Source organism: Cebus imitator, unplaced genomic scaffold (assembly GCF_001604975.1).
Source record: "Cebus imitator isolate Cc_AM_T3 unplaced genomic scaffold, Cebus_imitator-1.0 Scaffold264, whole genome shotgun sequence".
NCBI classification, from domain to species: domain Eukaryota; kingdom Metazoa; phylum Chordata; class Mammalia; order Primates; family Cebidae; genus Cebus; species Cebus imitator.
In genome coordinates this window covers 2262907-2278465 of record NW_016107579.1, presented here as the reverse complement: position 1 = coordinate 2278465, position 15559 = coordinate 2262907, and the positions used below count along the sequence as shown (strand labels likewise).

The 15559-nt window shown below is 53.5% G+C and overlaps 2 protein-coding genes across 3 annotated transcripts in view; one reads left to right on the top strand and one right to left on the bottom strand.

The window, feature by feature from the left end:
* SCTR (secretin receptor) overlaps window positions 1–4832 on the top strand; it is an 81213-nt gene extending 76381 nt beyond the window's left edge. For both annotated transcript variants that reach the window (XM_017500252.2, XM_037728400.1), the window contains exons 12-13: window positions 2606–2647; window positions 3724–4832. In XM_017500252.2, the coding sequence (XP_017355741.1) occupies window positions 2606–2647; window positions 3724–3873 (192 nt within the window). In that variant the 3' untranslated portion in view covers window positions 3874–4832. The remainder of the gene's footprint in view (window positions 1–2605; window positions 2648–3723) is intronic.
* A 593-nt stretch (window positions 4833–5425) lies between these two features.
* TMEM37 (transmembrane protein 37) lies at window positions 5426–12573 on the bottom strand. The gene is made up of 2 exons (XM_017500253.2): window positions 12463–12573; window positions 5426–7065 (listed from the first exon to the last, which is right to left on the bottom strand). The coding sequence occupies exons 1-2, from the start codon at window positions 12481–12483 to the stop codon at window positions 6493–6495; spliced, it is 594 nt and encodes a 197-aa protein (XP_017355742.1). The 5' UTR covers window positions 12484–12573; the 3' UTR covers window positions 5426–6492.
* Window positions 12574–15559: the final 2986 nt, after the last annotated feature.

The following is a 15559-nucleotide window of genomic DNA, read 5'->3' as shown; positions in this document are numbered from 1 at the left end:
TGTTTTTGAGACAGAGTCTCACTCTATCACCCAGGCTGGAGTGCAGTGGCACAGTCTTGGTTCATGGCAACCTTCACATCCCGGGTTCAAGCAATTGTCCTGCCTCAGCCACCCAAGTAGCTGGGATTACAGGCGTGCGCCACCACACCCAGATAATTTTTGTATTTTTAATAGAGGTGGGGGTTTCACCATATTGGTCAGGCTGGTCTTGAACTCATTGACCTCGTGATCCACCTGCCTCGGTTTTCCAAAGTGCTGGGATTATAGGCGTGAGCCACTATGCCCGGCCTTCATATACTCTTTAAAAATGTATTTAGACTTTCTGATTGTATAAATAATGCTTGCTTATTGTGACTAATTTGGGAAATAAGGAAAAGTTAAAAAAAGAAAAAGAAAAACAAGAAGAAAAAAATCTATCATCTCATAACCCAGAAATAACCTCTGTTGGTGTTTACTTCTGTCTCTTTTCTGGCCACAAAGACACACACACACACACACACACACACACACACATACACACCCATAATTGGGATCACGATGTGTATGGTTTTGTATCCTGCTTGTTTTGTTTAATTCTCTATCATGCCCATCATGAACATTTCTTCATGTCATTAAAATTCTTCAGTCTCCATTCTTAATGATCGCAGAATCACGGTGGAAATTAGTAAACTTGCTGTCTTGAGTGAGGCCTGCCCCATATACACTGGAGCACAGCTAACTCCCTCCCCTGAACAGTGAAAAATGTCCTTGGACCCCAAGGCAGGGGAAGGCAGGCAACCGCAGCCCATGCGGTGGGCAGAACCCTCGGCCTGCCTGTGGCTCTGGGCCAAGCACACAGAGCTCCAGGCGTGCCTAAACCTCTTCGTGCCTCAGTTCCCCTGCGTGTAAGGTGGAGATCCTCCCACTTGCCTCGAAGGGCTTTGGCAAGGATTAAATGAAGCACCTGGGACCAAGAGTCCTACAATTACTCAGGCCTAGCTGTGCTCCGATCCGAGTCTGTTTTGTTTCAAAGCCTACCTGGAAGTGCCTTTTACTCTGTCTTTGACAGTAGTTTCCAGACCATGATGCCCGTTTATTGAAACTGTCTGGGGATCTTTAAAAGCTGCTGATGCCCCCAGATATTGGGAACTGGGGACTGTAACCTGGACAAAAGGTCTCAGGTGATTCTAACGTGGAACAAAACTTGGACACCAATGCCCTGAGTGTTTCTGCCCCTCAGATAGTCCCCAGTCAATGCAGCAGTCATTGACACCTGAAATTCTAAAGCAGACCCCTCCAGCTTCACCACTAACTTTTGTTAAAATGCCAATATCCCTGAGAAGTTGTACATATTAAGCCCACCAATGAGCTGATTCATCACCCTTTGGGGTCCTTTCCAATATCGTAAGTAACTACAGGCAGGCCTGGGTGGGACTAGGAAGGAGGGATTGGGCTGTCTGCGGTCAGGCCTCTGTGTGGGGAGGGCAGGGAGACATGGGTGGCTTGAGGCGGGTCCCTGAGAAAGGAGATGAGCAGGGCGAATGCACTGCAGAGACACCACTTCCTGCTGATCTGTGGGCCTCTTCGGCTCCAAGCAGTTGCGTCAGCCTGGAGTCCCTCCCCTGGCAGAGCTCCACGCCAGGATCCTGGGGGCACCATCAGGAAATCAGGAGCTTCAAATACCAGCGATGGAGGGTCTTACAGGCACAGACCTCGCCGCACCAGGGAACATAAAACCCTGAGCATGGAGGTGCACCCACTTGTCCATTAAGCAGGGAGGTCCAACCCTGCTCACTGCTGGCTGGCTGGGACCTGTACAGTTTGTTCTGACTACACATTTGTTTTTCAATTTGAATTAGTTATCCACATTTAAACATCTTCAGATTTCTAGCTTATCTTGAAACAAGACCACACAGGGCCCAGGGTCTCACCCTGGGCGGGCGTCACCCCTCCTAGCGGAGGGGCCACACTTCAGGAGCCACCCATCCCTGCTGCTCTCAGGTGAGCCGCCTGAGCCCAGCTGGCCGGGGTTAGCAGCCCCTGCTGACCTATCTCTGACACCACATGTGTTCGAAAGGGAGCCCACCTTTGGCTGCAGGGAGTTCGCAGTCTACGCTGGATGAGCCAGCACAGCCAGGGACACCGTGGGCAGCCCACGAGAGGTAACTCAGTTCCCAGTGATGCGAGACAGGGGGGGAAGTGAACCTGCAGCTGGTGATTAAGAGACCTGGGGGCCAGGCGCGGTGACTCACGCCTGTAATCCCAGCACTTGGGAAGTTGAGGCGGGTGGATCACCTGAGGTTGGGAGTTCGAGACCAGCCTGACCAACATGGAGAAACTCCGTCTCTACTAAAAATACAAAATTAGCTGGGCATGGTGGCCCATGCCTGTAATCCCAGCCTCTTGGGAAACTGAGGCAGGAGAATCACTTGAACCCTGGAGGCGGAGATTGCTGTGAGCTGAGATTGCCTCATTGTGCTCTAGTCTGGGCAACAAGAGGGAAACTCCGTCTCAAAAAAGAAAAAAGAGAGAGACCTGGGGAGGGCACAGCTGGCTAGCTGGCTCAGGCCAGGTGGGCAGGGGCTGAGCACCTGCAGTAACCCTGCTGCCTCTATTCCTCTGGCAGGGACTGGTGGTGGCTGTCCTCTACTGCTTCCTCAACGGGGAGGTGAGTGGTCTTGGGTCACCCAGGTACCCAGGAGAGCTCCTAGCCATTGGATTCCAGGTCAGAAGGAGCTACCTGGAGGGGTGGTGGGGAGGGGGATGGAAAGGGTCGGAGGGAGTCCTGGGTCTGGTGGCAGGGGGCTCGGCCAGTTCTTTTAGGAGTCTGAGCTTGCTTAATGGGAGGAACAGAATCACCTGGAGGGATGTTAAAACCATGGCTGGACCCTGTTGCCAGTTTCTTATTCCACAAAAATAAATTCTGTAGGTCTGGGCTGGGGTCTGAGAAAGCGTTTTTTAACAAGCACTCCTGGTGACGATGTTTATCTGTTGAGAAAATGCAGGAGGAAAGTTGGGCAGAGCCCAGGTTCCTTACTGCCCTGCTGCTTGCTCAGTGGGCGATCTCGTCACTGCCCGGCTCTGGGCCTCAGTCTTCCCACATGCAAAGTGGGTGACTCAGAGGAACTGTCTGCAGCTCAGTCCTTAGGGATCTCCAGATGAGCATGGAATCCTTGGGAGACTGCACACTCACTTTGAGGACTCAAGCCTCGCACAGAGCATTTGGGTCAGGACCCCGGGCTCTGGGCATACAGAGCTATGTAGTCAACACGAGCTAGGCCTTTCTGTGACCTCCGACCATCTATCTGGTTTGCTGCACTTGAATGGGAGTGACCTTTGATGTTTCCCAAAAATCAAATATCAAGCCTAGCCTCAAAGGTTCAGCTCCTCCAGCTGGGAATTGTGAAGGAAATTTACAAAGAGCAACTCCCTGGGTCCCAGATGCGTTCTGAGCTTGGGTGGCTTCATGGGAGTAAGTGTCCAGTTGTCTCAGGTACACAGTCCTTTCTTTGGGACATGATGTAATGAGATTGCAGGTGCACATGCCCAGGAGAGAGGGGACCCTCAGTAACTACTGGACATTGGGGCTAAAAATGGCCATGAGTGGCCTGCAGGCTAGGGGACAGGACAGCTGGGCAGGAGTGGCAGGGCCTGTGTGGAGTCCCCAGGGGAGTGAGTGGGGCTCCAGGCACAGAACTGTCCTCTCCTCCTAGGCTGATGGCTGGTCTCCTGTCTCCCGGGCAGGTGCAGCTGGAGGTTCAGAAGAAATGGCAGCAGTGGCACCTCCGTGAGTTCACACTGCATCCCGTGGCCCTAAGCTCCTCCTTCAGTAACAGCCCTAAGGCCAGCCACTTGGAGCAGAGCCAGGGTACCTGCAGGACCAGCATGATCTGAGAGGCGGGAGCACAGCCACCCATGGACAGAGACCAAGACGGGTCCTGAGAAGGCTGGGCACTACTGCAGGACAGCCTGTCTTCCCAGCAGACACCCTATGCCCTCCTTCAGCTGAAGATACCCCTCCCCAGGCCTTGGACTCTTCAGAAGGGGCGTGGGGCACTGTGGGGCAGGACAAGGCCTGAGATTTGGTTTGTTTGCTCTTCTGGGAAGAGTAGTTCAGGGGTCCCAGAAAGGGACAGGGAAATAAGTGGTGCCTGGGACAAGATTTCGTCTATATTTGTCCATCCTTTTGCCTTGACACAAGATGAGGGTGTATCCTCTGGCCTGCTCCTAACCCCTTCCTGCAGGAGGAGGGGTCCGCCCTGGTCCTCTAGCTCAATTAATCAGGGATGAAACTAGAAGGCCCAGCCAACAGGAATTGCCCTTGGCAGCTCCGTGTGTCCCCTACTGTAACTCACCTGGTTAGTAGCTCTCACCCAAACCTTCTGGACAACAGCTAAAATAACCTGATAAAGTCACCATGGAGGCCAGGGAAACCCCAGGACCCCAGTCCCTTTTACTATCCCTCACAGGCTCTGAGGTACACACCCCTATTTTTCCTGCTTTTTCACACAGATGTCCTCAGCCTAAGGCAGATGCAGCAGGAAAAGGGGCATGATCCCATTTCATAGATGATAGGTCCACCAAAGCCCTGACTTGCCCAAGCTACTAAGAAAAGAGGAGGCAGAAGTTCAGTCCAGGGTGTTTGACTTTAAATGCCCAAGCTCCAAGGCTGTGTCAGTGCTCTCCCTGCTCCCAGGCAGGGAAGGACAGAAGCAGTCTGCTGCCCCACTAAGCTCCTGGGGACTTCAGTCTCATGCTCTACTCTTGTTCTCGGTTCCTCACTCCCCCCATGTGAGGGTGAAAGAGGACTCAATTGTTGAACATTTCAACAAAACAAAACCTACTCATGTTCAGGGGGTAGCGTTCTTGAGAGACGTAGAGAAACTCCCCTTTGTGTCAAGAAAAATGCATCTTGCTGGTGGCTGGGCCAGCTGTACTCCTGGCTTTGGGTGACCCTGGACAAGTGCATCCTCTCTGGGCCCTGACTCCCCACCTCTATCCCTCCCCTCTCCATGAAGAGACAAGGGAGTCACGTATCCCCTTTGCAACTTGTGGATTGCCCCAGGTTCCCATTTCCCAGGCTAAGATGTAACTGTGTGGTGGATGAGCTCCGTACTCTGTAAAACTGAGCAATTCACAGAAGCCTGTCTGGGGTGATCTCCATGGACTCTGGGCATCTTGGTAGTTCAATCTTAGAGTCCATGGCCTTACATCCTACAAAGCAGACTGCTTCATGACTCCATGCATCTTGGAATAAGAATTTTAGAACATCACAACAGAGGTAGGTGTAGGCGCTCAGCCCAGACCAGGAAGGGAAGCTGCAGTGACAAGAGCAGGGCAGAGACCAAAAACCCATGCAATTGCTGGGAGCCGGAATTCACCAGGTGAGGGAGCGGGAAGAGGTGGGTGTAGAATGAAATGGACTGCAGGCAATAACCTCACCTACTTCTGGGCAGAAAAAGAACTAGAAAGGGAGTACTTTAATGAACAGAAATCCAGATGCGCTAGCAAGGATGGAAATCTCCACTGGTTCCTGGCCCCTTTCAACTCCACACATCCCCAGGATGGGTGTTAATCATTACCCAACCTCTGGCTGTTCCCCCTCACCCCCTGCAGAGTCCAGCAGGTCTAGATCTGTGCTCTTTGAAATGTGTTCTGGGATTAAAAATGGTGCCCTAAGGCTGTCTGACCCTCACAGTAGATAGACACGTGCGCGCGTTCCTTGGGGAGGGCTGCGTATTAGCAGTCAGGTGGGCCCTCCAGGGAGGGCTTGCTCAAGAACACTTCTTGAAAGACAAAGGAAAGCCACCTTAAGGTAGAGTTCTGATAGGCAGACCTCCCAGAGGGGACAGCCAGCTGCTAGAAGCTGGGGTTATCCAGAGTTTGCAAGGTTCCCACAAAGGGCAGGGAGGCAAACCAAGTAAAATGGTTTGAAAACCTACTGTGTGCAAGGCCTTCTGAGGGAATCCTGAACCCTGCCTCTTTGGCACGATCAAAGATGAAGCCAGGGACATACACACGAAGGACCTTTGAGCTGATGGAAGAAACTCCTCGGCACTATTGGCCCCTTAGCTGGAAGAACCATTCTTAACAACCCTGGGAGCCCCAGGGATTCCGCAGCCCCCATCCCAGCACACGTCAATGAAACAGGCATGAATTATCCTTGGCTATGCAGCTAGCTCAGACACAGTTATCCTGCTGCTTCCAACTCTATTCCAGTCCAGGGAAGAAAATTCAAGAAAGTCATTAAAAAAATTTTTTTTTCTTCTTCTAAAACCAACATCTGGCTATGCCTGTGCAGCTGGTGGCACTGAGGCACCCTCCTGGCCTCTGGCCCTGCAGACCAGCTGCAGAGGCCCCCAGACCGTTTCTGACTGACCACCCACGAGTTATTGGCAAAGAGGCAGCTGTTTCAAGGTCCTTGTCCCACCCCAGCCCCACCAGAGGCCACATGTTGACAAAGTCCCATCTTGACCACACTTTCTTGTAGAACTTGATGTCCCTGGAAGAGGCCTAAAATTTCCACGGTTGTTCCCAGGGATGGGTGATGCTGTTGATGTGAAGGCCACTGATGGCGTTCAGGAAGAAGAGGAAGGAGGCAGTGAATTCACACCAAAACATCAGGGTGAAGCCGATGAGTGTGACTTGGTTTCTGAGGAGGATCACAAAACCCAGGAGCCCCCCGGAGGAGAGGACGAAAGAGACCAGGAGGAGGATGGAACCCATGATCCACTTGGGCCGTGAGTGTTTGTCCTCGCACACCTGGGACACCATGAGGAGCTCCAGGCCAAAAATGGCGGCCACCACGGCCAAGGCACCCACGCTGCGCACCAGGCCCATGCCCACGGCCAGCCCGGGCACATGGGCCTGGCCCAGGTCTCTGAAGCAGGTTGGTGCACTCTGGTTGGTGGCGGTGCAGATGTGCCAGAGCCCGAAGAGGCGGTCCTCAGCCAGGAGCCAGCGCCCGTCACAAATGGAGACCGAGGACAGGACTACAGCCAGGGCCACACACGTGATGATGAGGGTCCGGATGAAGGATTCAAAGAACGAGCGGCAGGGCTGCCTTTGGCCCAACGGCCTCTGGGCCTGGAAAACACCACAGGAGGCACCCTGTCAGCCACAGCCCCGCCACACCCCAGCACCCTCTGCAGGGAAGACCCCTGAGCCACCTTCCCGCTCCCCACAGTCTGATTTTCTGCTCCAGTCTCCTGTGAAGCCCGGAACAGAGCAGATCCATCATCTTTGGGGAACCCTTCCTCCCTTCTAGACCCGTGAGCATTTACCATCCAGTATTCACCAGGCGCTGAGAGTTCCCTGAGCTTTCCTTCTTGTGGGTGAGAAATCCATAACAACTGCAAATCTGCATCAGTTCTGAGTTCAGAAAACCTGTTGTGTCTGCCTCCTGTGACCTTGAGCATGCAGCCTGCCTCGATTTCTTTATACACAAAACAAGAATACGGCCTGGCAGAGGGTTGTACCAAGCACCAGGACTTTAGCACACCGACACACAATCCTGTTTCCCTCCATCTCCCCAGGACACACATGATTTTGTCCAAACCGCCACCCACCTGATGATTCTGAGCTGTCCACGTTCAGCCCAGGTTACTGCCTTGTTTTCTTCGGTGCTGAAAGTGACATTTGCACCTTGGACTTGCGCAGCCCGTTCCCTACCCAGAGCTTGCCAACCCCACTGTCTGCTCCTGCAGCTTCCGGGAGTGGGAAGGCCATTGCAGCTCTCCTTCACCTCTGGTTCAGCTCTGGAAGGAGGTGCCCTCACCCTGGTCTCCTGGCAAGCCAGGCTAGGTGTCCAGCGAGGTGTCTCATCTCACAGTCCAGGGACATGACCCAGGCATTGCACACAAGCCCTGACCCAGAAGGCAAAAAGAAAGACTTCTGGGACTCTTTTTTTTTTTTTTTTTTTTTTTTTTTTTTGGGGTGTTTTTTTTTTTTTTTTTTTTTTTTTTTTTGGCAGGGATAGACTCTCACTCTGTCACCCAGGCTGGAGTGCAGTGGTGCAGTCTCGGCTGACTGCAACCTCCGCCTCCCGGGTTCAAGCGATTCTCCTGCTTCAGCCTCCTGAGTAGCTAGGCTTACAGGCGCCCACTACCACCACATCTGGCTAATTTTAGTAGATGAGATTTCACCATGTTGGTCAGGCTGGCCTCAAACTCCTGACCTCATGATCCACCCGCCTCACCCTCCCAAAGTGCTGAGATTATAGGCGTGAGCCACCGCGCCCAGCCAGGAACTCTTTACACAGCGCACAAAACGCTTACAATTCACTCCGCCTCCCCGCCCAACCTCAGCTCCCAGCGTACTCCCTTCTCCCCATGTCTAGAACTTTCTTTCCTCAGATGACGGGCCCTTCAGCCTCTAGAGGCTTTTCTGCAGCTTCCTGCCACCCCCCCCCCCAGAGCCTGGCTGTAGACCCTCCAACAAGCGCCGTAGCTGCCGCACCAGATGGCGAGGGTCGGTGCACCGCCTGCACCCCAACCCCCCCCCCCAGGACAACGCCTCTTCTCTATTCTTAATGTCTCAGCTTAAAGCCTCTTCCACAAAAAGCACTTTCCTGCCCACTCAATCCAGAGTCAGGCCCCTCTTGGTATTCTGTGTCAGGCACCTGTTCGAATTCTTCACCATTCTGAGGACAGTTTGTAGTTACATATTAATTCTGTCTCATTCCAACACTGTGTGTCTGGGAGGGCAGCCCCCCCACCCCACACCACATTCTGTGTGGACACTGCTATGTCCCCAGTACTTGGGCATCCAGTGGGTGTTCAGGGGAGAGGTGTGAGGTAAGTCAAAGGTCATTTGCAACCACTGTCACTTCCATCTGAAGCTCCCTTTAAACCAAGTCTCCTACACAGTCAAACATTAAATGACCCACTCTGCAGTATCTAGAAGATGCCCAAGTTACACCCCATTTTGGGAGGTACGCGAAACAGACACGCATGATGGTCACTACTAGGACCCAGGAGAATGGAGCAATGAGGAACCTAGGGTGCGTCCTATGCCATGTGCTCAGACTCCTAAAAGAACTGAGGCAGGTCTGGGCCACTTCTGTCTGTGAGACATAAAACAAAGCCCTGTTTCTGGGAGACTCCTGTGGTCAGAGCCCAGCAAGAGTATCTGTTCATGTGCCCCAGACACACGAGCTATGCTAATTTCAACCCCAGGGACAGAGGAATAAGGAGAAGTTTTGCTTTCAGCACCTCTGCCTTAAGTAGTATCCTATTTAATTATTAAACCTATGAGGTTGATAGAGGAGGAAGCTCCATGGTGGGTGTATAGACGAAACTACGCAGAGGGCAGGTGACTTGCCGGAGATCACTCACCTAACTCACATGGCAGCTTATCACGGCTGCCCAGACAACTGTATGATATACAGGAGGTGGAGTCCACTCAGCGGATAAATACTGACGGGGGCCTTCTAAGGATAGGGCCTTTGTGGTAGGGGCTCAGTACTGCCGGTGAGGAAAAAAACTAGCGTGCAGCGGGATTCCTCAAGGGCCATCCAGAGCTAGGACCAGGTGCTGGGACAAAGGCAGCCTGGGTGCCATCCAAAACATGCAGCTAAGAGTATGGGCCATGGTTCTCAAACTGTGTTCCCTTGCTCCTGGCGGGGCTTCCAGTGCCAAAGCCAGGTGGGCTGGGAAGCCGAGCAAGCTAGCTTTGCATCCTCTTCCTCACTTCAACTTAAACTGAGCCCTGCTTGGGACCCTGGGGGTCCAGGAGTCTATATTGCCTTTTACTGCCAAAAAAAAAAAAAAAAAAAAAAAAAAGGATCGACTGCTAAGAAAGAAACCAAAGGAAACTCTGAAAAGCTCTGCGTCTGCTCTGCACACCGTTAGAGGTGTTTGTTCTTGGGCAGTTTCTTAACCTCCTGAGCCCTTGTTTTCTCATTTAGAAAATGAAGTTAGTGACACTTGCAGGAAAGTTGTAGCCATGAAGGCACCTGGCAAGGTTACAAGGTCCCTAGAGAATAATATATAGTCCCCAAAAGGGGGAGCACTACATGCAGAGAACAAGTCACAGGACCCAGAAACCTTTTAACCCTAGACAGCATGCTGGCTGGAAAACAGGCACGTCCTGTCCCTTCCTCAGCCACACCTGTCCTAGGCAGACCGGACTTTAATCTCCAGGTCCTTAGACATCACGTCAGGATCAGAAAATGAAGACAGCTGACCTCATCTCATTTCTTCCCCCTCCTGCCACAAAGTAGGGCTTCATTTAAACTCTCCGGCCACCACTGAAACTCCCAAGGATTATATGAGATCATGTATATGAAGATATACATGACACACAGGTGGCTCCCAATTCACGGAAGCTATTAATAATACTAGTAAGAGTCATAACACATATTGGAGTCTTCATTCCTAACTACCTGGCACCTCTGCCAGCTTTCAGTGATGCAGGGCCTGAAATGGCTCCTGGAGGGCCGCTGGACAGGTGGGCAGTGGAAAAGAGGGGAGTGGGGAGGTCAAGTCCTGTCCCTGACCTAGAGTACCCCTGCAGGGGACTTTGGGTAGCAATCACTTAAATCTCTCTGGGTCGTAACTTCCCTAAAAATGTAAGTGTTTTCCTTTTTCATCTGTAACCTTCAATGATTTCTAGTGACCTATAGAACTGGGTCACTCAACACTAGTGGGCTACTGAGTCCAATGCCATGGTCTTTTCCTCCTGTAACCCAGGGCCTCCTGTGTTCCCCTTAATCAAAGCACCCCCCCCCAGTAGACAACCTAGGCTCCTCCCAACTCATTCCCCACATCCCCAACAGGTCTTCCATATTTGCTACCCCTCGTCACCCACTCTGCCCTAGCCCAGGTGAGGCCATCGTCACCACATCCTGGAAGTTCATAGCCTCCTGATGAGCCGGCCTGCCTCTGCTCTTCTCAGCCTCCGCTGGCCCCACCTCTGACCCAGAACTTGCTTCCTACCTGTGTGTGCCCTCTGGCAAGTCATGGTTGTGGGGATGAAGAGTTATCACCCCAAAATAGCTGGAGCACCCCTTCACCTGGAGCCTGTGGCCTCCCCAGCTGAGCTCTCACCTTGCTACCCGGCTTCCTCCTCTTCCCGGCTGGCGACTTTTGCACCTCTTAATTTAGCATTCATTCCCCCACGCCCTGTTTCCAAGTCTCTCTCTCCACATGGGCTGTAAGATCCCCGGAGAGCAGGGACCCCACCTGGTCTGTCCCAGCAGGCTGCCTGGCTGGGATTCCAGACTTGTTCCAGAACAAAGAGGAGGCATTCCCTGCGACCCAGGCCCTGCTTCGCCCACTGCCCCTCCTGCCTTTACCTAATGGGAGGAACCCCACCCACAGGCCACCCCCAAACCTCTTCTATAGCCAGGAACTAGACTATAGGATGGACAGAATTGACTTGCAAAGTGAGGCTTCTGTAACAGAGGATGCGCTCTCTCAGGAAGCTAGATCTTTCTAGGGGTGGGGATCATGGCTATAGAAGAGGTTTTGGGGTGGCCTGTGGGTGGGTTTCTCCCGTTAGGTAAAGGCAGGAGGGGCCCGTGGGATTTGGAGCCAGGAAGCCCTGGGTTTGAATCTTGATTCTGTTCCTTGTCCAGCGACGGAGGGCACATTACTTCTGAGTCTCAGTTACCTCATCTATAAAATAGGCGGAACACTATCTACCAGGCCAGTGTTGTGGCTGAGCGTTTGTACTCGAAGTCAACGGGCCTCTCTCATCCTGGGGACAGTCCAGCGGATAGACTGCAGCGGACGAGCTGCGGGAATGCCTGCGCGGAAAGGAAGCCCGCCGTCTGGGCAGCGGTACCGCCACCCACTGACTTCCCTTCGGAGAGCAGCAGGCCCGAGGGAACGGATAGGAATGTGTAGGTTCTCAGCCAACATAAACATCTTGCACTACGCTAAGGAGAAGCCAAATCTTCGGAGACACGGGCTTCTTCCCTCGCCAGAGCCGTTCTTTCCCAGAGGTGTGCGCGCCCCAGCGAGTCCACCCCCAGCCCAGCACCCCAAACGCAGCTATGCAGAGGGAGACGGTCTTCCTAACCCTCACCCCCAGAAAGGTCTAGCTTCCCGAGAGCGTATCTTCTGTTATATAAGCCTCACTTTACAAGTCGATTCTGTCCCTCCACCCTAGACACGCCGAATTTCTCACAAAGGGGGACCCTTATGGTAAACTGACCCGTAGGTCACTGGCAACCCCAAAGAGAAACAGCAAAATCTTTCCCAAGGAAGTCTGGGAGCCTCTGGTGCCTGCAGGGCGGCGAGCAGAGGCAGCCGGAGTTCGCGCCGCGGGAGCAGCAATGCCAGGCAGGCGCCCCCAGGTTGCTCCCCGTCCAGCCTCCTCGGTTCCCAAGTTTGCAACTGGGGCGGGCACGCCGGGCGCTTGCACTCCCGGCCCGAGGCTGGAGCTCGTGGTGGGTACGCCCCGTCCCAGTCCTACCCCCTGCACCCTCCCCCCGGCGGGGCAGCACCCCAGGTCTGTGCCCCGCCGGGCGCCAGCTACCTGCACGCGGATGGCAGTCATGCTGCGCCCGGCGGCCGCGCTGCAGCCTCGCTCCCTCCAGCTGCTGGGTTGTGGCCGCCTTCTCCAGCCCCGGACCTCACCGCGGGGGCGGGGCGGCGGCTGGAGGAGGGCGGAGCGGGAGGGGGCGTTCAAAGCTCGGCAATTAACCCGGGCGGGCTCCGCGGGCCCCGCCGCCCTCCGCGGCTCTGATTACGCTGAGTCAGCAGGGGCGGCCGGGAGGAGCCCCGGGGGATCCGCAGGGAGGACCCGGCAAGCTGGGGGAGGGATCCCCCGGGTTCCAGGGGAGAGAATCAGGAAGTCACTCCGGCGCTCCCGAACCTCGGAGGACCGCTTCGCCTGGGCACAGATTCCTCGAGGGCGAAGACGGCGACAGAGGGCCGGAGGGTTCTGTTCCTGTCCCAGCTGGTTGAGTCGAGCCTCTGGGGACGCGGCAGGGTCCGAAGGGAGGAGGCACGCGCCGGGGCTCTGTTGGCCTCACCCTGCGGTGTGACCTTGCGCTGCTTATTTAACTTCGGAGCCTCGGTTAGTAAGGGAAATATTATATGTGAACGTTGGGGCTCCTGTGGGGTCCCCGCTAAGTGTGAACAGAGAGGAACTTTTGGGGCAGTCCTACTTGCATCCCTAAAAAGGGGATGTAAAACCCTGCTTTCCTCCTGAACTCCTCAGGGACTATAAAAAATGGGCGTGTGCCAAACAAATGTAGTTATTCTCCACTTCGATGGAATCTGAGTTGATTTTTTTTTTTTTTTTTGAGACGGAGTCTCTCTCCCGCCTGCTGCCCAGGCTAGAGTGCAATGATGAGATCTTGGCTCACTGCACCCTCCGCCTCCCGGGTTCAAACCCGTTCAAGCGATTCTCCTTCCTCAGCTTCCCGAGTAGCTGGGATTACAGGCATGCACCGCCATGCCCAGCTAATTTTTGTATTTTTAGTAGAGACGGGGTTTCACCACGTTGGCCAGGCTGGTCTGGAACTCCTGACCTCAGGTGATCCTCCCACCTCAGCCTCCCAAAGTGCTGGGATTACAGGCGTCAGCCACTGCGTCCTGCCAGATCTGAGTTCTTAAACAGGCAGCACCTAAAAGCCTTTACCCCCAGAAACGGTGGAGGTGGGAAGGGCATCCAAGGGCCACAAATTCCGAATGAGAGGTCTCTGTGCTGCCCCTCCTCAGATGTGGTGGTAAAGCAAGACCCGTTACTACATGGCATAAATTAAATAGTCTGGTTCAATCAGATAGGCAGCTCCTGGTGACTTTACCCAAAGACAAGGCAACCGCACTCATCCGTTTCCCCCTTAGAGCCAAGGGAGAAAGAGGGGTAGTTACAATGCTCTGTATATATTCCACTTAGATAATCACCTGATTCCATCCCTGCCCAAGACACCTTGTCAAATCCTTTACCCGAGTCCCGAGGCTTGACAAACACAGAAATGGCCCAGGCACAGGAGAGCTTGGCCCAGGCCACCCACATTGAGTCCACTAGAGAGCCGGGACTCCATTTACCCAGAGGCCTAGTCCAGGTCTGAGTTCTTGCCACCATTCTGCACCAGAGTCACCTGGAGGATTTGTTGAAACAGATCACCCGGCCCCACTGCAGAGTTTCTGGCTGAGTAGGCCTCAGGTGATGATGGTGCTGCTGGCCTGGGGGCCAGGCTTTGAGAACCACTGAGCTAAGGCAAAGGGCAGCTGGCCAGGCTCAGCCAGCTTGGTGCACCTCTGCTCTGGGGCCTTCCCTCCATGGCCCCCACCTGCTTTCTCCCCAGTCAAGGGTCCCAGAAGCTAGACCCTCCACACATCCGGGTTCTGGAAAAAGGGCTCACATGGGAAAGGAAGACCTGCTGTGTTGGGTGGGGGGGTCCTTTCACTGAGCCCTAAGAATGCCCTGTGGGAGAGACCTTCTGGATCATAGCATCTTACCTGGCCAAGAGGGATGTGCCTGGAATTAACGTCAGAAGGAACAGTCAGGTGGGGTCATCTGCACCCACTGTATGCCTTCTCCAATTTCGTGTATGGTCAGGCATGTTTCTCACAGCCTGTTATGCTTTGTTAGTAAGAACAGAAAAGTCTTGAATCAGTGGAATTTACAGCAACATGTCTTGTCAGCAAGATAGTTGGAGAAGCAGAAATGACTTAGAATAATAAGGAGGAAGTAACTCTCCAGTTCTGATCATCTTATGCTTACATGAGGACTGGGGACATGGCCAGAATCTGGCTGGAATCTGAGCTGAGACTGTAAGACCTGGAGTCTCCTAGGTACCTCCCTGTCTGAGAGGGTTGGGGTGGTGCAGGCAGTGGCAGCATCCGCAGCCCTCCCTTAGTGTCCTCCCAAGCCCTGGTGAGTTAGCCAGAGAGGTATTGGGGTCAGAAGTCCCAAAGCACAGTGCTTTGACATACCCAACTGAAGAAGCCTCAAGGTCTCTGTGGCCTCCCCCTCCAACTATCTCTCCCAAAACGCAGGATGAAATTGAAGTTCCTTTATCTGCCTAACATCAGGACCCACCAAAAGGAACAACTGTTTTTTCTTCTCCTTCCTGTAGGAAGAATGTAACGATGCCTGGCAAGTTAATTTCTGTTCCCTGATCCGTTCAGCTCCTCTGCAGAATTCCTCTTCTCCCCTCTCCATCACCTGTTCTACCAGGATAGTATAGAAGCTTCTGAGCCCTGCTGAGGGGTGGGCATCACTCTGCGATTCTCCCCAGGTATACATGTTAAATAAATGTATATACCTTTTATCCATTTAATGTGCCTTTTGTGAGTTTATTTTTCATTGAAACTTCAGAGGGCGAAGAAGCTCTCCTTTAAACCGTACAGAAACAAATAATGCACCAGGAGAAGAATGCCCAGAGAAATAGAGAGTTTTAGTGTTTCGGAGGCGGTCACGGCAGGGACAGAGGTAGGGGCTGGATGACTGGGTGGACCCCCAGGTGTTAGAAACAGCATGGGCATGAGTGGTGGGCTGTGGGACAGCACAGAGTCGGCCTGTGCTTTGACTTTCTCTGCCTTTTCTCCAGAGTGTGTCAGACTCAGTACCTGACCCTCCCTGACCCCTACTTCTAGGCCTGGCCAGGGATGGGGAAAGA

Excerpts from the sequence above, each read along its gene's own strand:
- TMEM37 (XM_017500253.2), bottom strand. The coding sequence starts at position 12,483 with ATGACTGCCATCCGCGTGCAG. Across the intron at positions 7,066-12,462 it reads TGACTGCCATCCGCGTGCAG|GCCCAGAGGCCGTTGGGCCA; the intron begins GTAGCTGGCGCC and ends GGTGTTTTCCAG.